This window comes from Peromyscus eremicus, chromosome 3, assembly GCF_949786415.1.
Source record: "Peromyscus eremicus chromosome 3, PerEre_H2_v1, whole genome shotgun sequence".
NCBI classification, from domain to species: domain Eukaryota; kingdom Metazoa; phylum Chordata; class Mammalia; order Rodentia; family Cricetidae; genus Peromyscus; species Peromyscus eremicus.
Genome location: NC_081418.1, coordinates 129,304,122 through 129,327,945, shown reverse-complemented (window position 1 = coordinate 129,327,945; position 23,824 = coordinate 129,304,122). Strand labels below are relative to the sequence as shown.

The 23,824-nt window shown below is 39.4% G+C and overlaps 1 protein-coding gene across 1 annotated transcript; it reads left to right on the top strand.

Annotated features, from left to right (window-relative positions):
- Csgalnact2 (chondroitin sulfate N-acetylgalactosaminyltransferase 2) lies at positions 1–22,145 on the top strand. The gene is made up of 7 exons (XM_059258458.1): positions 1–993; positions 3,425–3,641; positions 5,161–5,262; positions 8,523–8,701; positions 9,986–10,080; positions 15,799–15,880; positions 19,825–22,145. The coding sequence occupies exons 1-7, from the start codon at positions 333–335 to the stop codon at positions 20,115–20,117; spliced, it is 1,629 nt and encodes a 542-aa protein (XP_059114441.1). The 5' UTR covers positions 1–332; the 3' UTR covers positions 20,118–22,145.
- The last annotated feature ends 1,679 nt before the right edge of the window (positions 22,146–23,824 follow it).

The following is a 23,824-nucleotide window of genomic DNA, read 5'->3' as shown; positions in this document are numbered from 1 at the left end:
TTAGCTGCCAACTATTTGATATACTTAAAGAAACAAAATTCTGATTGACTCTAATCTGTTTCTTTCAGAAAAGTCACCACCCATAGAATGGATTTTATAGATCAGATTGCTTAGTGTGGATATCATGGTAACAATACAGGACATACACTTAATTTCTCACTTCTGCAAGTAGTCATGACTATTGAAGAAAGAATCTTTTTAAACTACAGCAGAGTTCACTTGGGTACCCTTTTATGGAAATCCTAATTTTGTTTTTAACTTCTGGTAATTTTTCGCTAAAGTTATGAACAAGCAGAGAGCTTGTCTTGTTAGGCAAACACACAGTGGTGAGGATGTCTAGAAGAGGACCGATTCTTCACAGCCGGACCCAGTGGCTGCTCTTGGGCCTTGCTTTGTTCTTCTGCTTAGTATTATTTATGTACCTCCTGGAATGTGCCCCCCAGACTGATGGAAATGCATCTCTTCCTGGTGTTGGTAGAGAAAATTATGGTAAAGAATATTACCAGGCCCTCCTGCAGGAGCAAGAAGAACATTACCAAACCAGGGCAACCAGTCTGAAACGCCAGATTGCCCAGCTAAAGCAAGAATTACAAGAAATGAGTGAGAAGATGAGATCATTGCAAGAGAAAAAGAATATAGGGGCTAATGGCATAGGCTATCAAGGCAACAGAGAGCAGACACCTAGTGATCTCTTAGAGTTTCTTCATTCCCAGATCGACAGAGCTGAAGTTAGCATAGGAGCCAAACTACCCAGTGAGTATGGAGTCATTCCCTTTGAAAGTTTCACTTTAATGAAAGTATTTCAGTTGGAAATGGGTCTCACTCGCCATCCTGAAGAAAAGCCAGTTAGAAAAGACAAACGAGATGAATTGGTAGAAGTTATTGAAGCTGGCTTGGAGGTCATTAATAATCCTGATGAAGATGATGAACAGGAAGATGAGGAGGGCCCCCTTGGAGAGAAACTGATATTTAATGAAAATGACTTCATAGAAGGTAATATGAAAAATATGTTGGTAAGATCCATGCAAGTTGTCATCTGACCCCACCCACATGCTGTGGCACGTGTGCATGTGCATACACACACACACAAATATAAAAACAATTTTAATATCTTGATAAAGTCTTATGTTAGTATAACAGAATGCTAGTAGCATATGCTAATATATCAATTATTACCACAGTACTAAAGCATTTATATTTTTATCCATTTTATTTCACTAAAAATTTGAAATGGCTTTTGGAAAAAGTTAAAATGAGATCATAATAAAAACAAGAATAAGAGTTGGGAAAACAGAGTAAATCTAAGCCTAAATACAAGACTATTAAGTTGAAGGACTCTTGTGGGCCATGTGATTTGCATTCCTCTCTTATCTGGTGTTGATGTTCCTCTTATGTTTTTAAAAATGTATGAACTAAGGTTCAAAATTTGAAAACCATTTGATAAGGAATGAGAAAATCTAATGCGGTAGGTTAATGGTATTTTTCCACTTTGAGAGAAGCAAATGGTCACAGCATCAAAGGGAATACATAGTTTTATATTTGGAAACATAAGGAAGTAGCACATTTTCATAATACAAACTGCAAAAAGGATATGGGCTTTCCTTTATTTTTATGTGTAGGGGTGTTTTTGTCTGCATGTGTAATGCACCTCGTGTGTGCATTGCTTGCAGAGACCAGAAGAAGGTGTCGGATCCCTTGGGACTGGAGTTACAGACAGTTAGGCTGCCGTATGGGTGCTGGGAATCAGACTCGGGTCCTCTAGGAGAGCAGCCAGTGCTCCTAACCTCTGCGCTGTCTCCAGACCCAGAATATGGTTTTTAAGATGGTGTATAACTTAAAGGTCATGTACATTTTAGATATTTGGTAATTGTTCTAAAAAGAAGTAATTGTACACCCCTACCTACCTGTGTCCATATTAATGCCCACTGCTAGATATTTCACTGCAAAGAACACCCTTTTGGATATAAGTGTTTTTTAAAAGTTCTTTTTGCTTTGTTCTATAAATATCCTACCACATAAGCATCTTGTTTGACTCCAGATTGTCATGGCTGTCACTTGTGTGGCTTCTGAGAGCTGTTGGGCAAGGCGTTGTGCTTTGCTGGGGCATTTTAGCTACCTTCTTCCTATGGCCGCCTCTTTTTCCCTGCTGTTAAGTCGTGCCAATTTTTTTACTAGTTGTTTCTCTCAAAATTCTCCCAACTTTCTGGAAAGCTTAGAGTTTTGTTTTGGTTTTTTGAGGTTTTTTTTTTGTTGTTTTGTTTTGTTTTGTTTTGTATTTCATGGCAGAATTGAAAGCTGCAGAGGAAATAGGATAGTTAAGTAGCATATGACATGTCCTTATACCTGCTCTGAACGTGACAGTTGTATGTCCTGCAGCCTCTGCTTGTAGTTCTCCTTAGCGCCTGTCACCTTGCTGGAATATAGTCTGTCTTTTACTTATCCTCCACTGTGCCATGGCTGTCTTTCTCCTAAATTAATTCCTGGCAACCACTAAGCAACTTCTGTTCCTCTTCCAGGCCTTGGTGTAAATGCCATTCCTTCCAGGAAGTGGCCTCTAACCTCAAGCCTAAAATAGTGATGTTTTCTGTGTGCTCTTGTCAACTCTATAGTGCATCCTCTGTCACAGAACTTGCTGCATTATGTGGTGTTGCCCGTATCCTAGTAGTGGTTCTTTTTAGACTGTAAGCCTTAGGAGGGTTGGGGTGAGGCTAACCTTTTTACTCCTGAGTGTTAGTTACACTTAAAACTCATATTGCCCAGTCAGTCTCCTAAACACACCTCAAATCATTGTATGAAAATCTATACTAATATTTCTTTGTCTGACTTTTATATATATATATATATATTTATATGTTTATGTATGTGTATATATGTATATCTATATGTATATGCATGTGTGTCTATACATATGTGTATATACATACATATACATATAACACATTATATTGTTACTGTTTATTTTTCTGTCTTCCTAACTAGACTGGCCCTCCCTCATAACTGAGACCACATGGTCTCTGTATCCTCTATGACTAACATGAAGGTATTTGATTAATTTTTGTTGAGTTGAACCAAGTAATAAAAGTTTTGACTCTTGGGCTCAGAATTTAATATTACAGAAGTATTTGTTTGGCGCTGTGGCAATAGGGTCTGGTATTAAGGGGGGAAAGTTGTATGTAAAAAGGAATAAATAACACTGGATGTTATTTTGTGGATTGAATAATATACCAGAGCAAAAAGCTTCTTTTGTGAACCTTTTCTTCCAAAGAGTAGTTGTTTCTGGCTATACGTAGTAGGTATTTTCACAAATAGATAAAGTGCCCACAGTCTGGTTTAATACTTTCGATCCTTGCCTGAGTGAAGTCTGTATTCCTATTGAATTGAACTTTGACATGAACTTGTTTTTGTTCCAAACTCTTTCCTTTAGGCTATTATCGTACTGAGAGAGATAAAGGCACACAGTATGAACTCTTTTTTAAGAAAGCAGACCTTATGGAATACAGACATGTGACCCTCTTCCGCCCTTTTGGGCCACTCATGAAAGTGAAGAATGAGATGATTGACATTACGAGATCAATTATTAATATCATTGTGCCACTTGCTGAAAGGACTGAAGCATTTTCACAGTTTATGCAGAACTTCAGGTAACTCGGAACTTGCAGACGTGGCTAAGTTCTTTAAATACCGTATTTTGTACAGATTTACTTAATCTTCACCCAATACGATTACTTAGAACTATAGAATAATTTTATAGGCTTTAATGGATATTTCTTAGATTTCTCTTTTTCTTAAAGCATATATAGTGCATTATGTTTCTTGACAGTTTGAGCTATGAAATAAATTTGAAGGTGGCAACTACTTGGAAACTCAATTTGACTTTGTGTTGAATTTAAGATAAGCTGAACTTTTATTAAAAGATTTATTTTACACGTATGAGTGTTTACCTTCATGTATATATGTACACCACATGTGTACAGTGCCCATGGAGGCCAGAAAAAGGCATCAGGTCCCCTGGAACTGGAGTTCAACATGGTTATGAACCTCCATGTGGCCTGGGAACCGAATCTGGATCCTATGCTAGAGCATCCAGGGATCTTAACCAGTGAGCCATCTCTCCAACCCCAATAAGTTAAACTTTTAAAAACCAACTATATTGAAGCCTAATTTATGTACAATAAAAATCCATATAGTCTAAAGATAATGTAAAAGATATTTTAAGATTAAGCCGTATTTTCATGACTTTTGAGGAATGTGTAAACTCACAAACCACCAAAACATTTCCCTCTCCCAGTAAAATCTCTTGAAAGCAATTTGAATTTTAAGATTGAAATCAACTTAAAAATATAAACATTCAACTAAAAGTAGGAGAACATTCCATCTTAGGAAGCAGAGTACTTATTGTGTTCTTTTAAAATGTTAAATGTTAAAGTGTGTCAGAAGAACCATTTAAGGAAAAGGCTGCTTTTTTGTTTCAATTTAACAATTGTCATGTTTTAATATACCAGTTTTAGTTCTTTATGAGTCTAATCTTTCTTTTCATATATAAAAATTAGTTAACTCTACTCTGTGATAGGATATCCAAAAGTCACACTTCCAACTGAGTTTTGCCTGTTTGAAATAGCTCCCATGAGATATGATTTCCTACAGCTTTTTCAAATTGCCTTTCCTGGCATTGCTATAAGAGGCTACATTATCCTCTTTACTAAGTAACCTCCATCATGGCAGCTGTTCTTGATGACAGGCGGAATCAGCACTGTGCCAGCAGCACTGGCTAATCTTTTGAATTGTTCCATTTGAGAACAGTCTCTTGATCTGAGACATTTATTTATTTGGTTCTGAACTGATAGGATGTACTTCCTCAAATAGTTTTTAATTTGCTACTACAATCCCATTGCAAATGTTCCAAAAATATTTTGAAATATGACAGTAAAGTAGTCATGGTCTTTGTTGTACTCACTGACACACAGACCATGTTCCTTCACTGTAATACCTTTAACAATTAGACAGGATCCTCACTTGTATATTTACTTAATGCTGCATGTGATTTCCTTCTGTATTGATAGTGTCATACTCATTTTCTTGCCAAATGTCATGTGATTACTTTCTGAATGAGTTGTGCCTTGTATGTTTTCTTGAACAAACTTTATCTTTCAATTCTCTTAGAGATGTTTGTATTCATCAAGACAAGAGGATTCATCTCACAGTTGTGTATTTTGGGAAAGAAGGACTATCTAAAGTCAAGTCTATCCTGGAATCTATCTCAAGGTTGGTGAGCCGCAAACATGCTAAGTGTTAACGTGTGTAAGAAGGATGAGAATTCGGGTGCTTCGTGATTTTAAATAGCTGCGTTTGAAAGTCTTGGCTGAGGGCAGAGCAGAGGAATCAGTCAGTAAAGTCCTGCTGCGCAGTGTGAGGACCCGAGCTCCAGTCCTCAGAACCCATGTGAAGCTGAGCTTGGCAGCATGCAACTGTAATCCCATGGTTCCTGTGCAAGATGGGAGGCGGAGGCAGGAGAATATCCAGAAGTTCCAGACCAGCTGACGTGAGCAGTGACAACACAGAGACCCTGTCTTAATATAGAAGGCAAAGTAACACCCAAGATTGTTCCCTGACATTCACTTGCACACACACACAAATGTGTACACACATGTACATGCATATACATCATACATATACACACATACATCACACGCACACAAAGTTGTCCTTACATGTGTATATGGGTGGGTGGTAATGATAGTAAGTTCCTCATTTCACATGTGACTCTACAAGCTCATCTTCCCTAATTGCTTAGCAGGTAGCCAGGGATGATCAGGATGTCCTATGATCTACCCACTTGCTGCATCTTGCAGGTTCTGTCCCCTTTTCTTTCTTTTTTTTTTTTTTTTCCGGAGCTGAGGACCAAACCTAGGCAAGTACTCTACCACTGAGCTAAATCCCCAGCCCCTGTCCCCTTTTCTAAATCTAATCTCTACTTCGATACTGTCTGAACTTACCTCACCTTTCTTCCCGCCTATACCCATGCTTCCGTTCCCTCCTCAACGTGGCACTTAGGTCTCTGTCTTTACAACCTCCCACCTGATTCTGCCGTACACAGTAGATACTGCTCTGTTTCTTTCTTTTACAACCAAACTTCATGGAAAAGTAGTTCTGTAACTAAGCAGCTCGTGTAGTACTGGCACATAGTAGATGCTCAAAGGTTTGAATGAATGAATTAGCAATTCCTTAATAATTTTTCACTCTTTAAAATGAAATTTTTATCTCCAAATTGTGGGCCCAAATATAAGACTCAGTTGCCAAATTCAGCCTTTTTCTTGATGGTTCTTTTACATGTGATAGCCAATCCTTCCTTCTTTAAAATTGTTCTTGTGTGTGATTTTTAATTTTTAATGTAAATATGCTGTATACTGTTAGGTTGGTTGTCTGCTTTTACTACACCATAAACTGCATATCTTTCATGGCTTTTTTACCTTTCTGCTGGTTGTGAGCAGCCATTTTTCTTGAGTTATTCAGCTACCATCTGTTGAGTCCCACAACCTATGTCCCTGTCCATGTCCTGCAAGGACTCTCAGCCTTGATGGACAAAAATATGACTCACCATCTTTCCCTCTTCACATCATGGTGGCCCTCTTTCAGCTCAGAAGGAGACAATTTTCATAGGCCCTGGGCCTAATATCTGAGAGCCAGAGTCTTTTACTCTACTTCTAGTGGTCTCTGGTGAGTTACTTTCTATTCGGGGCCTTTTCTCTGTCCCTTCTTTGCTACTACCACTGGTCCTAAGCCCAGTTCTCACTTCCTTCGTGCCCCACTTCCCTCTTTACTGCTTTCAGCCACCTCCCAAGTACCAGTCATTTACCCTGGTGTATTACTGAAACCACCTCCCTGTGTTGTCAGGATCTTCTGTAGAAAATGAAGAAACCTTGAGCCTGCTTAAAGAGAATATAGGCAACACTGAAGAATCTTGGATACGTCCCCAAAATGACAGGATTATTGCAAATAAATTTGGAGAAGAAAGTAATCAGAATAACTTTGGGACCTGAAGGACTGGAATCAACCCTTAAATACCATGAAGATTTTCTTGTGGTCTTGTCTGTTTTCTGCATGTTGACTCCATCCTCCAGCTGCAGATTGGCTTCTTCCACTTGGGGAGGGATTTGGCTGTTGGCAGCTCTTGGCTTACATCCTCGTCATCCGAGAGATTCAGGAGAGAAAATCCCAGGGAAGAACGTTCACCCACCCTTGAACTACTCAGTCATTATGGCTGAGTGGAGTGGAGGCTTTGCAGTTGGCCACATATGAGCCTAGGCCTTACCCTAGGAAATGACAGTCATTATTAGGGTAGGTAGAGTGAGGGATAGTCTGTGATCAGAGCATCCAGGCTGGCAGTGGGCAGTTTCTCAAAACAAAGGGAGAGATTTATACACCATAAGATGGAGAGAAGAGTCTGGGTACCCAGACTCCTGTTCAGTGGTTCTCTAGCCTTAATGCCAGCGGCACCTAGTGGACTCATTAAAGCATAGACGCTAACTCCAGCCCTTGCTTCTGAATCAGCGACTCTGAGGTGTAGCTCCAGAACTTACCATCTGATTGGTGCCTTGCCAGGTGGCATCAGGTTTGAGGGCTTCGCTGTAAGAACCACTGTCCTAGAAGAAAATCCTGCTGACTCCTCCTTCCTTTTAAGGCACTAACAAAGTTGTTTGGCCTGGGATGGATGATGCCCCTCATTCTAGCTTTCCTCTCATTCTTCCTCTTTTACAGTTCATTGGTGTGACCCTCTCCTCATTGTTTCTGTGTGGATAATCTGACCCAGCTACCTTCTTTGCTTCTGAGGATTATTTGAAAGTATTTTACTTGCCACTTACTTTGGGATCCTGTCAAGGTGTAATTCAAGTTCCCCATCTGACATTCAGCTACTACAGGCACAAGCAATCTCTTCCCAAAACCACTATTCGTTCATTCATTCAGCAAATATTATTTAACTACTACTCTGTGAGGGGCACTGTGTCACATTTTGATGGAGTGGGAAGATACCCAAACAAACATGTCCCATGATACTAAGGGAAACAGCTGAAGAGGAGGATGGAGATTAAAGAGCCTACTTCCTGTTTGGTACCAGGGAGGAGCTTCTGATCAGGGAGCATTTGTTCTGGGGATCTGAAAGAGGCTAGAAGAGCGTTCAGTGTGTATTATTTATATAGAATGCATTATTAGTTACCGGAAACTATGGCTGTTTTTCCACATATATACGTTTCTTTCACAGTACATTTCTAAGCTCTCAAAAGAAGGCAGTGCCCCTTTTACATATCATACCATTAGCATTTTACTTCAAGTGTGGGCATTTGGTGAATCTCTTCCTGATAATGAACAAACACATGAAGCTAAAGATTTCCTTACCCTGTGTGAATATATAACCAACATAATAAGTTATTTGAAATATAAAATATATTTTGTAAGTTCTGTTGACGGAAGGACATTGTCAAACTTTAAATGGAACTTATTGGCTCTTGTATGTGCTTTCCTCATAGTGAATCTAACTTTCACAATTACACCTTGGTCTCACTGAATGAAGAATTTAATCGTGGACGAGGACTAAACGTGGGTGCCCAAGCTTGGGACAAGGGAGAGGTCTTGATGTTTTTCTGTGATGTTGATATATATTTCTCAGCCGAGTTCCTTAACAGCTGCCGGTTAAACGCTGAGCCAGGTGGGTAAAACACTGTTGAAGGAGGCCGTGCTGGGAGCTTAGGGGAATGTCAGCTCATTCCAGTGTTAGTCACATGATTTGAGGGAAAACAAGTTTCTATTAAACCTTAGGATGTTTTTCAAAGCTATATTAGGCATGATTTAACTGAGACAATAAATAGTACAGTGAAATGTTGAGCCTCTGATGTTCAAATCCTTTGTCTCCTTGGAGTCAGATTCTAGCCGTTCTTTCCAAAGGGAAGTAAAGAAATGCAGAGGCTTGGTTGGGGTGATCTCAGTGGTGGAATGCTTGCCTAGTATGTGTAGAGCCCTAAAGTGGGTGTGGAGGCATGCAGAGGAAGGAAAGACAAAGGAAGGTAAGTCTGGGAGTTGATGAAAAGGCAGCAGCTGAGGCCAGAGTCACACAGGTGGTGTAGAGGGGAGAGTTAGAAGTTCTTAGTCTCAGGAAGATAATGTGTCCACACACACACACACACACACACACACACACACACACACACACCTACGCATACACATACTCATGCACACACCTTACAGAGGCATGCAGAGGACTGTGTACAAGTAGTGTTTGGTCTCCAGGTCATGCATTTTAAAGTGATTTACAGTACATTGCTTTATACATTGTAGATACAAAAGAAATTTGTAAATTTATAAGTATGAAAAATAAAGAGGCCGCTGTGTAACAGGTTCCTTGACCATTACTAGGTACTTGATGCTAGCACATCTGTCTGAAGCCAGTCATGGCAAGGGTTCCTCTACTGAGGCGAAGTGGCTTAGTTAGCTGGTAAGGTCCTTGAGTGCCATGACAAGGTCTTCTCGTCTTTCTCAGATCTTGGTTTAAATCTATCTGCAGTTCTGTTTTATTACTCTTTATATCTATGCATTGCACAGTATTTAAGTACTTACTGTTTTTATTGACTCTGTTTGAAAAGGGAGGAGCAGAAATATCTGAATTCCTTGGCGCTTGTCAGAGGTTCCTGTACATCTGTTAGTGCTGAGGAGGTGAGAACACAGAGTAATGACATGGCTCACCTCCTGCGGACCTGAGAGAACGCCTCTGCATCCTCCACATAGTAGAAAGCATGCAACACCCTTTAATATGTTTTCTCCTGTTAGTTTGCAGCTACAGTTTCATAGTTTGACCTGTTCTGTGTTATAAAATAGACAATGATACTCTGTAACTTCAGTATTGATAAAATTATCACTATAAAAGATAAAAATATAATAATAAGAGTCTTTCATTTATAACCTCTTTATGTGAAATACCCATATATTTTATTTCTAGGTAAAAAGGTGTTTTATCCTGTGGTGTTCAGTCTTTACAATCCCGCCATTGTTTATGCCAACCAGGATGTGCCACCCCCTGTGGAGCAGCAGCTGGTGAGACCTTATGTCTTTGGTTATGAAAGGCTCGATGGTTTTTCTTCTAGTTTCCTTTATGTTTGTTGTACAAGTAGAAATAAAGTTTCAATTGAAAAATTTGCTGTTTCGTGTACAGTTCACAGCCTTTTTTGCCTCCCACCCCCAGCAAAAGGCTTTTATTTCTATTACTTTAGAATTAAATGATAGTGGCAGGACAAAACATTTAACCACAGAAAAACCCTCATGTTCCAGAAGGTAGCAATTGTTACAGTCACATTTCTGCCAATTTATTTTAGTAGTACTTAAACTAAAATTAATTTTTAAATTCCACTAACTGGAAATTAAAAACTGCTTTGCTGAACAACTTTGAGGGATTAATACACTGTAGGAGATTATGTAGAAAGTCATAAAAGGCAAATGCCATGCATCAAGGCCTTACTTATTGCCTAAGCTATACTTAAATAAGCTTCTTTATTAATGTTAAATATGCTTACTGTTTGAAGTGATGTGGTTTACAGAGACATTATAAAGCTAGGAGATAGTGTTCCTGTACTTCATTCACCTGGTTTCCAGGGTTAGCACTTTGTGCACCATGGTACAGAGCAAGCGTGAGCACACACACACAATTCTCATTACCTATGGATAGGTCAGTATTGTTTAGGAGTATATATACAAATAGGACCAAAGTGGTAAATGGATCACTCACATCCACCTAATCACATATCCCAAATCTTTTAGAAATGAATGACTAGGGAAAGACAGACATCTTCTGTAGTAGTATAGCCACTGATAGGTTGCCTATGCTCCTATACATAACCTCTCATCTACAGTCCTATAAGCAACCTTAGTGAAACTTACTGGATTACAGAAGAAAAGAAAAGAGGATGAGCAGATGGGGGGTGGGGGAAGAGGGTAATTATTGCTGGTTGTTTTGCTCTTTTGGGGGCCCACCATCCAGCTCCCAAATAAATCACACATAAAGGCTTATTCTTAATTATAAATGCCCAGCCTTACCTTGGCTTGTTTCTTGCCAGATTTTCTTTCTTTTTTTTTTTTCCACTAACAAGAGTTTTATTAAGATGAAAGGGACAGAGAATGCCCAGGCCTGTGGAAGACACGTGTGTAGAGAACAAGAAGAAGAAGAGAGAGCCAGATTTTCTTAAATTACCCCTTCTATCTTTTGCTCTGAGCTTTCATCTTTCTCTATTCCTGTATACCTTTTCTTTCCTTCTTACTCTGTGGCTGGCTAGGTAGCTGGATAGCTGGGTGCCTGGCCCCTGAAGTCCTCCTCTCCTTGTTCTCTTACTCTTTCTTCTTCTCCTCCCAGATTCCTCCTCATATTTATTCTTTTTGCCTACGAGCCTCACCTATCCTTCTCCTGCCTTGCTATTGGCCATTCAGCTCTTTATTAGACCATAAGGTGTTTTAGACAGGCAAAATAATACAGCTTCACAGTTAAACAAATGCAACATAAAAGAATGCAACACATCTTTGCATCATTAAAACAAATGTTCCACAGTATAAACAAATGTAACACATCTTAAAAAAATATTCTGCTACAGATAATGGGGGTGAATATGATCAAAACAAATTATATACATGTGAGAAAAATGTCATACTGAAGCCTGTTATTGTGTATAATTAATATATTGTATGTATGATACAGGTGCTAGCATTTAGAGAGAAGAAAGACTATAACTCTGGCAAGAAGCAGCCAGTAGGACTTTTGCAGATGGAAGTGGGGTGTGGTTATAGCTGTGCAAAAGATGTTAATTGCACAGATATTTAGATATTATTTGGAAACAGACCTGATAGCTTGTTGTTGGACCAGATGTAGAAACTGAGGAAAAGAAAGGAATGAAAATAAGAAAGATCAGGACTTAGCTGTAGCCGTGGTAGATGTGTGTTACAGTATACATTCAAAGAGGGTTCCGTGTTGCTGCCGCCTTTGTGAACCTGGCATTCCTGGGGGATAGGACGGTGGGGGCTAGATATTTAGGTTATGGTTAGCCTGCCTGCTTCATGTAGCAATGTAGCAGTGCAATAAGTATTAACAACTGGGATTAAAAATCCAAATAAGTTTCAAGATGAAACAGAGATAATTAATCCTTTTCTCTAGACTGATACCATTTGAAGAGTTTTCATAGAAACTAAATTTAAAGAACATATTCCCTTCACAGTCACAGTATGTATAGAATCAGAGTTAGGGTGGGGTAGAGATGTCAAAATAGGTAGTTTGCTTTCTTTAATATTCTACATTGTTGTATTTTGACTAAAGAGATTTTAGACTTTAAGCCAGGCATGGTGATGCATTCCTGTAATTTCAGTACTTGACAGGCTAAGACTAGATGCTCTCAAGTTCCAGGCCAGCCTGGGATACATAAGAAACGTTCATACTAGCCTCAGCTATTACAGTCAAACTCTGGGTTCAGTCTTTAGCACCATTTCAAAAGAAAAAGAATATTGAAATTATTCTGTCAGTAAAACTATACTTATAAATTCATTTATTTATTCATTCAGCATATAAATCAAATGTTAACCATATGCATGGCATTGATCTGTGTGCTAATTATACTGTAGGAATGATCAGAATTTGTGAAAGTCCTGCTGTAAGAGAACTTTATATTTTAGAGGGGGAAAACATGCCCGCTTCAAGGAAATGGAACGAAAAAGTTAGTCTTCGTCTGTCAGTTCCCAGCTGAGCAGGGCCCTCAGGGATGCCTGGCTCATTCTGTCTTCTGATCTTCTCTCCTGTTTCGTACTGCAGCATTTTCAGACCATATGCACCTTGTTACAATTGTTAGTCTCTGCAAAGCTCCTCTTCCTGCTCTCTGTGTTCACAAGTGGCTCCTGCTTCAATGGCTTGAGCCCAACTCCACGGTGTGCTTCTCTGGGTCAGTCCTCCCTCTGGGTTCCATCTGAGAGGATGGCACATCTTTGACCCCTCATTCAAGACGCAGCCTGTGTCGTCTGGCGTTAATCCTCACTGCCACCCATTCAGTCACTTGGACTTAGGTCCATTCCCTAAGTCTTTTCCACTTCCATCCACTTCTCTCTGTTCTGTGTACACCGCCAGCTTTACATCCTTGCCTATAATTATTGCTTCATAAGTGGCCTCTCATCTTGGCTTTTCTAACCTACTCTCTTTAATCTAGCAAGTGATTTTCAAAAACATCCGCATTATTCCTACAGCTCTTCAGAGAAGTTCTACTGCTTTTAGGATAAAGGCCAAACCATATGACCAAACACACTGGACTAGTAACATGGCCCTGCTTATCCTAGGCTAGAGGTCAGAGGCCAGCAGCTGTGGTTTGTGGTTAAAATTTATCCTTCTTTAATTAATGTGAACTGATTTTTTTTTAAGACAAGGTATCACTATGCAGTTCTAGCCAGGCCCTGGAACTCACTCTGTAGCCCAGGCTGGCCTTAAACTCATAGAGATCCACCTGCCTCTGCCTCCCGAGTGCTGGGATTAAAGGTGTGTGCCACCACTGCCTGGTGTCTTTCTTACTTTATCAGCCCACAAATTGGGGATTATATGTAAAATGTTAATGGTTTTTAAATTAATATTTTATCACACATGAAAATTATATGAAGTTAAAATCCTAGTGTCCATAATAAAGTTTACTGGAGCACAGCCTACTCATTTGATTATTTATGTCAATGACTGTTTTCACAATACAAGAACTGTGACAGACTGTATGTTCCTTAGACCCGAAAATACTTACTGTACAGCTTTCTACAAGATAAGTTTGTAGACTGTTGGCTACAATACCTCTCCTCGAGTCTTCCTCCCTAATCCCTACTGATCTTCTTACCTGCAGGCCTTGGTGAACTATCGTTTTGTCTGAACTCTTCCCCCAGGACATCTTTACCTTGGTTCCCTTGTCAGTCAGATTCCAACTCCAGCTTTGTTTCTGCAGGAAGCTGTCTCAGTGCTCACAGTTTGCATGAGGTACCTTGCTTTAGCCCTCCTTACCTTCGTGTCCTGACCCAGGCCAGACTCAGTGGGCCTGAGTAGCCCTGGGTGCTTTGCTGTGTACTCTCCTCCTTTGTCTGCTGTTCTCTGCAGTGCTGTCTTACAGAATCCCAACCTTCTTAAGGATGACTGTCACCCAGGCCAGGGAGGTGACCGCAGTCCTCTCCACACACATTCGGCCTTAGATGTCTGAGTCCAGGCCTCGGCTCCTGGGCTGCCGTGGAGCCTTGCACCCCTACTTCTTACCACCCTTTGTCCTTGGCATCATGCTGATCCCTGCCCCTCCCAGAAGCCTTCACCTTCAGCTTACTTTGTTTCTATTTCACTTGTCTTTTATAAGCATCCAGATCTTCCTTCTCCTCTCAAGAGCTCTGTCTGCCTTGCTGCCCCAGCCTCTGCCATTCCCAGTTGAAGAGCTGCCCCATAGGACTGAAGACAAACAACTTCCTGGGCCCAGCCTGCCCTTCCGTGGTGACTAGAGCTGATCCGTTGCCCTTGACGAGGGCTCCTTCAGCCGTCCTCCCTCGCTCTCATCCTAGCATTTTGCCTCTTCTGGATCGCCTCAGGGTCTCGCTTACTGTATTCTTGCCACAGTCACTCCTTCCTCTGTTGAACAGTCTTTAGACAAAGCTCTGTGGATGCTCCCTCCTGGCTTGCACTGTCTTCCAGATATTTGCATGGCTTCTCCTTTCATTCAGGTCCCGGCTCAAAGTTTTACCTGCTCAGAGTGTTCTGTAAGAAACTATGACACAGACTAGGCTGTTCCTCTGTCCTGCCTTCCCCTGGTCTTGGCATGTGGCACAGCCTTTTTGAAATGAGTATATCTTGGTTTGCTACTTTCCTATAAATCCCTAATTTTGTGTTTCTCTACTAGGACTTCAACAGCAACTATTTTAATATTGGCTTTCCTCATGGCAAAAAAGAATTTGGTAGTTCCAAACTTCTTTTGTACCCTTTACCAGTTGTTGGCAAACTCTGTGAAGAGCTGATGGGAGATATTTTAGGCTTTCCAGGCCAAATGTGCAGCTCTCTCTCTCCTTGTATTGTGAAAACTTTGTCATGATAAAGTTATTTATAAAGCAGGTGGCAGGCAAGAGTTAGCCCAGGGCTGTAGTTTGTTGGCCCCTTGCTTATGCCGCATAAAAAGAACAAACTTTCTCCTAAGAGTAAAGGATCTAATGTGCCCAACAACCCTCCCTTTTTAGCTTGTTGGTTTGAATTCTGTCTCAGTACCTGTTAGCAATCAACTTGAACGAAGTGGGGTGAAACTATCTCACAGGTACAAAGCCTGGTTGAGAAGGTACAGGTGTCAGGAGTTTCCTAAAACTTCAGGTCATGTAGCACCAAATAATTACCAGAACAAAACTGTACCAAAGAAGTTGGGGAGTGGGTGCTGGTAAACACCCAGATAAGTGTGTGTACAGGTGATCATGGCACATGTGGCACACATACATGTAGCTCTTGTCCTCTCAGGAGTCCCCTGACGTCAGGACTGTGCTGTCTTGTTATTAGTAACTCAGCCTGGACTCTGCACGGGGCTGAGTTCAGCTCAATTCCAAGCGACAGGAAGCCTGTGCTCCTGCAGATTGGAGTCTTTGTTTGTTTGTTTGTAAGGTTTTAACAGAATAAGTTCATATGATCCCTTGTCAGTCACAGAAATGACAGCACAAACAGCTTTTGTAAAATGGTTTAATTATTGATTAAAACTTCTAGTTATTAAAGATTAAATTTAAATTTTTTTTCTTCTTTAACATAAGGTTCATAAAAAGGATTCTGGTTTTTGGAGAGATTTTGGCTTCGGGATGACTTGTCAATATCAATCAGATTTCCTGACCATTGGTAAGTATACATTACATCTAAGGATAGAACTTGATGTCTTTAGTCTAGGCCTTATGACATTTTTCCAGAAGGTGTCAGATTTGAGTACTTTTGGTTAAATTGTAAGGGTTATATCTGAAATATGAAAGGTAAAGTGAAGTTTATAATTAATGTCTTTAGATTAGTACAAGTGGGGTTATAAAGGTAAAAACTAAATTTACTAGTTTCTTTAAAAACAAAAACACTCCACATTGAGAAAACACTTGACTGAATGTTACTGTGCTGCAGCTTGTTTGGAGTGCTCTTCTAGAGCTGATATAACTACTGTTGTGTCAGTAAAGATGTAGTAGGTATCACAGCTCAAGAAACCGTGGAGTATCTAGTTAAAGGGCTTCTTCTTTTTCATTTAGAGATGACGCCCTTTTTAGTTTTCTGTTTAAGTACTGTGCAGAATCCCAGAGTGAAGACAGAGGGGAAGAGGGCCTCTCTGAAGTGGGAGCTGGAGACGTTGTCTACCCCTGGCCCGAAGAAGTGGTGAAAGGTCTGGCTTAGTTTCCCTCTTCCCCTCAGTTTTAGTCATATTCACAAAAAGTCAAGCGTCAGAGAGTAGTTGGTAAGTGAATCCTATGACTCCAGGTTATTTACTGTCTCCATTTCCATAATGCAGTGGAAGCCATAGGATATTTCTTGTGATATTCTTAATCTATAATAAATTCACTTTTATAGTTAGCCATTTATTTAAGTCCTTCCACTCTGTTTCTTTATCATTATAATACTTGAATAATGGGAAAACAAGAAGTAATGATAAAGCAAATGGCATTTCCCTAATTTTTTTAACATAGTAAAATATAAGCACTCACTATCTTTCAAAAACAGATTTTTGTACGCTGTAACAATATTGTAATGTTTTGAGTACTACATTGACTTACAGATCACATGTGAAATTTACCAGCTTGAAATGTACAGTTACCTAAGTTGTATAGTTATCACCAATCAATTTAGACTGTTATCACCCTTAAAAGAAACCATATGCCCATTAGTAATTATTCTCCATTGCCCACCAATTTCCTCACTCCCAAACCCATTAATCTACTTCCTATTGATTTGCCTCTTCTGAGCACTTAATATAATTGCAGTTGCACATCCCATGGTCTTTTATTACTGATTTCTTTCACTCATCATGATATTTTCAAGGTTTAGCTGTGTGCCATGTATTGGTTACTTTATTCTTTTTTTTTAGCCAAATAATGTTCCACTATATGGTTATACCACATTTTTCTGTCTGTAGATAGATACTTGGATTCTGTTTTTAGGCTATTATGAGTATTTCTGTTATAAACATTTGAATATTAGTGTATACACTTTTGTGGAGATATGTTGTTCATTCTCTTTCCTATAGTAGGGTTATATGGTGTGATGGTTCATCTTGAATATCAACTTGAAGGGATTTAGAACCACCAAGGAAACAAAACTCTGGTCATGTCTGTGAGGGATTTCTGAATTAATTCAGATGGAAAGACCCATGTTAAATGTGGGCCATCCCATTCCATGCGCTAGGGTCCTAAACTGAATTAAAAAAAAAAAAAAAGCAATCTAACTGCATGATTCATCACTCTCTGAACCTGGCTGGGAAGAAAATGTGACCAACTGCTCACACTCCTGCAGCCATGCCTGCTGTGATGGACCCTTGAACTGTGAGCCGAAATAATTTTTCCTTAAATTGCTTCATGTCAGGTATTAGTCACAGCAGGGAGAAAAGTAATCCATCAGGTAACTGTGGTTAACCTTTTCAGGAATTGCCATGGTGCTTTCCAAAAGGCCTCTGTCTGTTTACATTCTCCCAGCAGAATATGATAGTGCTAATGATTTTGCAGCCTCATAGTTGGTATTGTTATCTTCTTTTTAAGATTGGCTTATATATTTTATGTATATGAGCGCTGTGTTTGCATGTACATCTGTGCTCCAGAAGAGGGCATCAGATCCCATTACAGGTGGTTGTGAGCCACCATGTGGGTGCTGGGAACTGAACTCAGGACCTCTGGAAGAGCAGCTAGTGCTCTTAACCACTGAGGCGTCTCTTCAGCCCTGTTACCTTTTTTTTTTTTTTTTTTTTTTTAATTTCAGCTGTTATGGAGTGTGTGTGAAGTAATATCTTGTTGGGGGTTTTGTTATGGGTTGTTGTTTAGGTCTCAGGGTTTTAGTAAACTTGTGACCTGCACTGAGAACTTAGTACGTCCTTCTTCCCTCTTCTCTTTCTGAACAGAATTGTGTTTTTAAGATTGTTTTCTAACTGTTCAAAAAACTTCAAGTACTTTTTTGTTTTCCTTACATCTTTAAAAAGTCAATTGTTGAGGCTGGAGAGATGGCTCAGTGGTTAAGAGCATTGGCTGCTCTTCCAGAGTTCCTGAGTTCTAGTCCCAGCACCAACAACCACCTGGTGGGATTTGATGTCCTCTTCTGGCATGCAGACAGAGTGCTCATTAGTTAATTAACTTTTTAAAAGTCAGTTGTTTAGCTTGAACCCAGTTTTAAGAGTATCTCCATCTCATTGCCACCCACTACAGTTAGCCTCTGCTTTTACTGCTCATCAGAATTTTGCTAATAAGATTATAACAGTTATGCTGCCATGTCCACTGTCACTCTCTCTCTCTCTTTTTTAATTTATTCAGTATGGAGACTGGACCCGGCTGCATCCATGCACAGCCTTTAGTAGCTCAGACTGTCCTCAAATTTAAGATGCCTTTGCCTCTACCTCATGAGTGTTGGTATTACAGGTGTGCACCACCATGCTCACTATTCTTGAATTATTTTTCTGTTTCTTTTTTCTTTCTTTTTTTTTTAAGTCCCTAATTGAGTAACACACAACTGGCAGCTTCTTCCTTGAATACTTTCTTCAATTGGCTACTATCTTGGCATCTTTTCCAGTGTTTTCTCCCTTGCCTGAATTCACTTCTCAGCCTCTTGCTGATTTACCTTTTTCTGCCTGTGTTTAACTCTAAAACTGGGCATTTCTTAGTATTTAAACCTAGGCCTTATCTTTATTCTGAACTCCTTCAGCAACCCAGTTCCTTCCTATGGATTAAACCATCTGTTGCTAAAATCCCTTCCCTAAAGAAGATGTAAGCAATGTTACTCTTCCTCCAAAGACCCCAAGGAGACAGCAAGGTACAGTCTAGCACTTTTCTCCATTGAATCCATTAGGCTTACTTACAGACCAATAAGTAAGTTACAGGCTGGAGTGGAGAGGATTTCAAAGCAGCCACACTGGAAAGCCTGCACTCAGCATAGATAAAGATTCCCCCATGGCCAAATGGATTGCACCCCCTCCCTAGGCCTTCCTACACTGTGTACTGTCCTCCCAGAGGCCACTTGCAATTAGGGCAGATTGTATATCCCTGGTTGGGAGACGGGGCTGGATACTGCAGTGAGGGTCCCACGACCCTCCCTGCTCCTGTGAGGAAGGTCAGTCGTCAACAAGTCAGTCTGTGGTGATCTTTTGCAAACAGGCTGAGCTGAACTCTGAAGATGGTGGCGGTGTGGTCCAGAGAACGGTCCTGTGTGATACCATCTGTGCACCCAGTCTGAAACTTCTGTCTCCCACTTGGTCCATTTCTTGTGTTTTCCCCTCTGGAAAGTTTTCTATAACCTAAAAGATCCTGTTTCTTGAAGGACAGAAAAAAGTATTAATGGTGGGGGTGTGGTTGTATTTCCTTCTCCTTTGACTTCCTGTAGAACTTAGTGTTCTTAAATACTTACTGTGATGGCGATGTTCTCAGCAGCTGATGTTGAACTTGCGTAGTCTAAATGTCAGCTGTTAATGGGATTTCCAGACCAGAAGTTATCCTACTGTGCCGTCGTCTCTGTGCTGTCCCAGGCCATCTCCTCTGAAGCAGAACATTTGCTGTTAGGATGCTTGTTTATGCTCTGGCTGTCAGACACTTGAAGTGTCAGTTTTGTTCCTGCAGGTGGATTCGACATGGAAGTAAAAGGATGGGGTGGAGAAGATGTTCATCTTTACCGGAAATACTTACATGGTGATCTCATTGTGATTCGGACTCCAGTTCCTGGTCTTTTCCACCTCTGGCATGAGAAACACTGTGCAGATGAGCTGACGCCTGAGCAGTACCGGATGTGCATCCAATCCAAAGCCATGAACGAGGCTTCTCACTCCCACCTGGGAATGATGGTCTTCAGGGAGGAAATAGAGATGCATCTTCGCAAACAGGCGTACAGAACAAACAGTGATGCTGCTGGGTGACAGCATCAACACATTCAAGTCTGAATCACAAACCAGCACTGTTTACTCAGCCTTAATTCCAACTCGAGATTCTGTGCCTCTTCCAGAGAAAAGCTGGTTTTCATGTTCTTTCTGAATGTGTTTTGTAGTTCAGATTGAGGTAAGAAGCAAACACAGGTGTTTTGATGCAAAGCCTGTTTTGTGAGAGTACTATAATATGAAACAGTTGACAAAATGAAATTTGATATTTGTTCCCAAAATAGTTTGAAATAGATTCTGCCTGGTACCTGTGTTCTGATTGGTCCAGGTGTGCTAGGCTGACGTTGGGGTGGTCAGCACATTCCTACAGGGAACAGAACATGGGTTGTCATTCTCTACAGGCGGATATCACCTGCTAACCACTAAGTCAATTATTCAACTTCAGTTTTTAAATGAGAGCTTTTGTTGATCACATGCAGAATATTTTCTCACAGAGAATAATTAAATGGCATATCTGGAATCTCCAGCCCATCATGGAGGCAGAAAGCAAAGCCCCTTAACTTCTTGTTGCTTTACCTCTAAATATCTGTTTTTAAGCCAATGGATACAGCAGACATAGTTTAGAATCTATGGTTTGTTTATAAATATATCCTTATGTTACCATCATGTTCAAAATGCATAGTCAAAGCTGCAGTAGATTGTTTTGAACAAACAAGTAAATGCAGAGCTTTTAAACAAAGCATTTTATTTCATTGGCATGCAGGAAAATAACTATCTTTGGGAACATCTTTTTCTATAAGCCGGATGCATCAGAACCTTCCTGAAGAGGCATAGAAGATAAGAACATTATAGCATGGTTTTGTATGGCTTTTGTTTTGCACTGTCTTATTTAGCATGGGTACATATATATTTATTTTCTAATATGTTAATATTTGCCACAACTGTGTTTGCATTTGTATTATACTTTCAGTTGAAGGAGTTTCATTGGAAAAAAAAAAGCTATTTAATGCATTATATAATAAAATCACTCTGGTTTGAGAAAAGGGAAGGAAGGAAAGTAATCTGATAGAAATATGAATTATGGAGTACTTTAAAAAATTATGTACAGATTGAATGTTATTTTAATTGAAGTGTAAATTATATTGAGTTAAGATGAATAAGAAATTATATTCTAATAGGACTGTACTATAATATTTATCACACATGGATATTTTATCATTGGGCCATTTACTAGACAAAGTAAAAGGCATGCATAATTTTTTTAACCCTTGACTTTTAAAAGGGACCTACTATTTGTACATAACCCATGAAAACCCACGAAAAGTCATTTTTGTTCAGTAAGTCATACACTCTCAAATGTCACAAATGCCAAATTTCTAGGTGCTAAAGTGAATCCAGTTTCATAATAACTAATTGTTGAAGGGTCTAGCTGGGGGAGTGTTTAGGTGGTTTTTTAAGATGCATAAGTGCTTTCTGCGAAGTAAGAAACGCCAGCATCTCCTTTATACATGTTTATTGTGAAGACCGTGAACATGGTATTTAAAATTAGGGAACGTGATTATTTGCAAAGGTGGATTTTGACTTGGTTTTGAGATAATCAAATGATTTTTACTTTAACTCCTATTTTTTAAAGCTAGCATTTATTTAAAGATGGAAGCTGAACAATGAAAGAATTACTATATTTTTTACATTAAGTGGTACCAATAAAGTATTTTGTTACCAAAAGTTAAATGAAAATGTGGTAAAGTAATTTCTTTCTCATTTAAAATATCCTAAGTTCAATAAGGTCCACGGTGTGCGGTTGTGACATTGAAGGATAATAGAGCAGACGCAGTGCAGAGCGCTGCCGTCAAGCACTGGAGACCAGCCCTCTGTGCCTTTCTAGTACATCCGTCCTCACTCTTCCTGTCAGTCACAACCTGATCTCTGTGAGAATTTGTCACTTGTTTTTCTTATAGGTTTCCCAACTCTGTATATCTCTACTGTTTAATTTTGTCTGGTTTTGAATTCATGTTATTATTTCAGTATATGTTTTCTAACTTTTATAAGGTATTATGTTCCTAAAGTTCATCCATGTTAATATCCAAATTGATTCATTTTTATTATTGAGTAGTATTTCATGAATATACTATGATATTGATTTTATTGATAATATTTGTGGTGCTTCCAAGTTTTTTTGTTAATATTATTGGTAGCTTTTGGTTGTTTATACTTTTTACTGTTTTCTTTTGCTGTTACAAACAGTGGTTTCATGAGCATGACCAAACATGTCTCTTGTAAGTGTGCCAGAATTTCTGTAGGAGTAAAATTCCTGTATCATTAGTTGTATATATATTGAACTACTGTCTAAAGTAGACCACCTTGCAGCACTGGGTGGAGTTTACTTTATGTCCTTGGTCGTACTTAATTGTATCAGACCTGAAAACAATACTCCTGAAATTCTTCTGTAAAATAGAAAAGAAAGAATCTTTTTGGAATTCTTTGTACAAAGCCATATTACCTTGATACCCAGGCCAAACAAAGACCCTTAAAAAAAAAAGAATGAAATGAAGGAAGAAAAAGAGATAAGAAGAAAGAGAAAGGAAGGAAGGAAAGAAGGAAGGAAGGAAGGAAGGAAGAAAGAAAGAAAGAAAGAAAGAAAGAAAGAAAGAAAGAAAGAAAGAAAGAAAGAAAGGGAAAAGATAAAGAATTATAGGACAATCTCTCCTAGGTCAGCAGTTCTCAACCTGTGGGTCATGACACCTTTGGGGTCAAATGGCCCTTTAATGGGGGTTGCCTAAGACCATCCTGCATTTCAAATATTTATATTATTCATAACAGTGGCAAAATTACGGCTATGAAGTGGCAGTGAAATAAATTATGGTTGGGGGTCACTACAACATGAGGGACTGTATTAAAGGTCAAAGCATTAAGAAGGTTGAGAACCATTGTCCTAGATGAACATGGGTATAAATTTTCTTAATAAAAGACTTGCAAACTAATTTAAAAAGATCATCCAAAATGGCTAAGTCAACCTGATCCTAGAGATGCAGAGGTGGTTCATCATACATAAATCAATAAATGTAATCCACCGCATAAATATACTCAAAAGACAGAAACCAAGTGATCGTCTCATTAAATGCAGAAAAGGCCTTGACAGAATTCAATATCCTTTCATGGCAAAAGTCCTGGAGAATCTAAAGACACAGGAAACATATCTCAACACAATAAAGGCAGCAGCAATATACAACAAGCCCACAGTTAACACTATACTAAATGGAGAAAAATTTGATCTGCTTCCATTGAACAAGACAAGGATGTCTATTCTCTGCACTCTTGTTCAACAATAGGCCTCAAAGCCTTGGGGTAATAAGACAACAGAATGAGATAATGAGGATATGAATAGAAAAGGAAAGCATAAGTATGTGCGTTTGCAGATGGTAAGATTCTACACATAAAAACTCCTGAAGACGCCACAAAACAAAAACAAAAAAAAAAAACCTGCAGCTGATAAACATTCATGGAAGTAGCAGGATACAAAGCTAACACAAAAATTAGTAGCCTTGCTGTATGCCAACAACAAACATACTGAGGAAAAAGTAAGAAAACAACCCCATTCACAATAACCTCAAAAACATCTTGGAATTAGCCCAACCAAAGAAGTGAAAGACTTCTACCATGAAAACTTTTAAGACACTGAAGAAAGAAATTGAAGATTCCAGAAGGCAGAAATACCACCCATGCTCATGGCCTGGCCGGGTAATAATGGA

Bases quoted from the DNA above. Each gene is read 5' to 3' on its own strand.
- Csgalnact2 (XM_059258458.1), top strand. From the start codon at position 333: ATGTCTAGAAGAGGACCGATTCTTCACAGCCGGACCCAGTGGCTGCTC. The intron at 8,702-9,985 runs GTGGGTAAAACA...TTTTATTTCTAG, and splicing joins CCGGTTAAACGCTGAGCCAG to GTAAAAAGGTGTTTTATCCT. The intron at 15,881-19,824 runs GTAAGTATACAT...TTGTTCCTGCAG, and splicing joins ATCAGATTTCCTGACCATTG to GTGGATTCGACATGGAAGTA.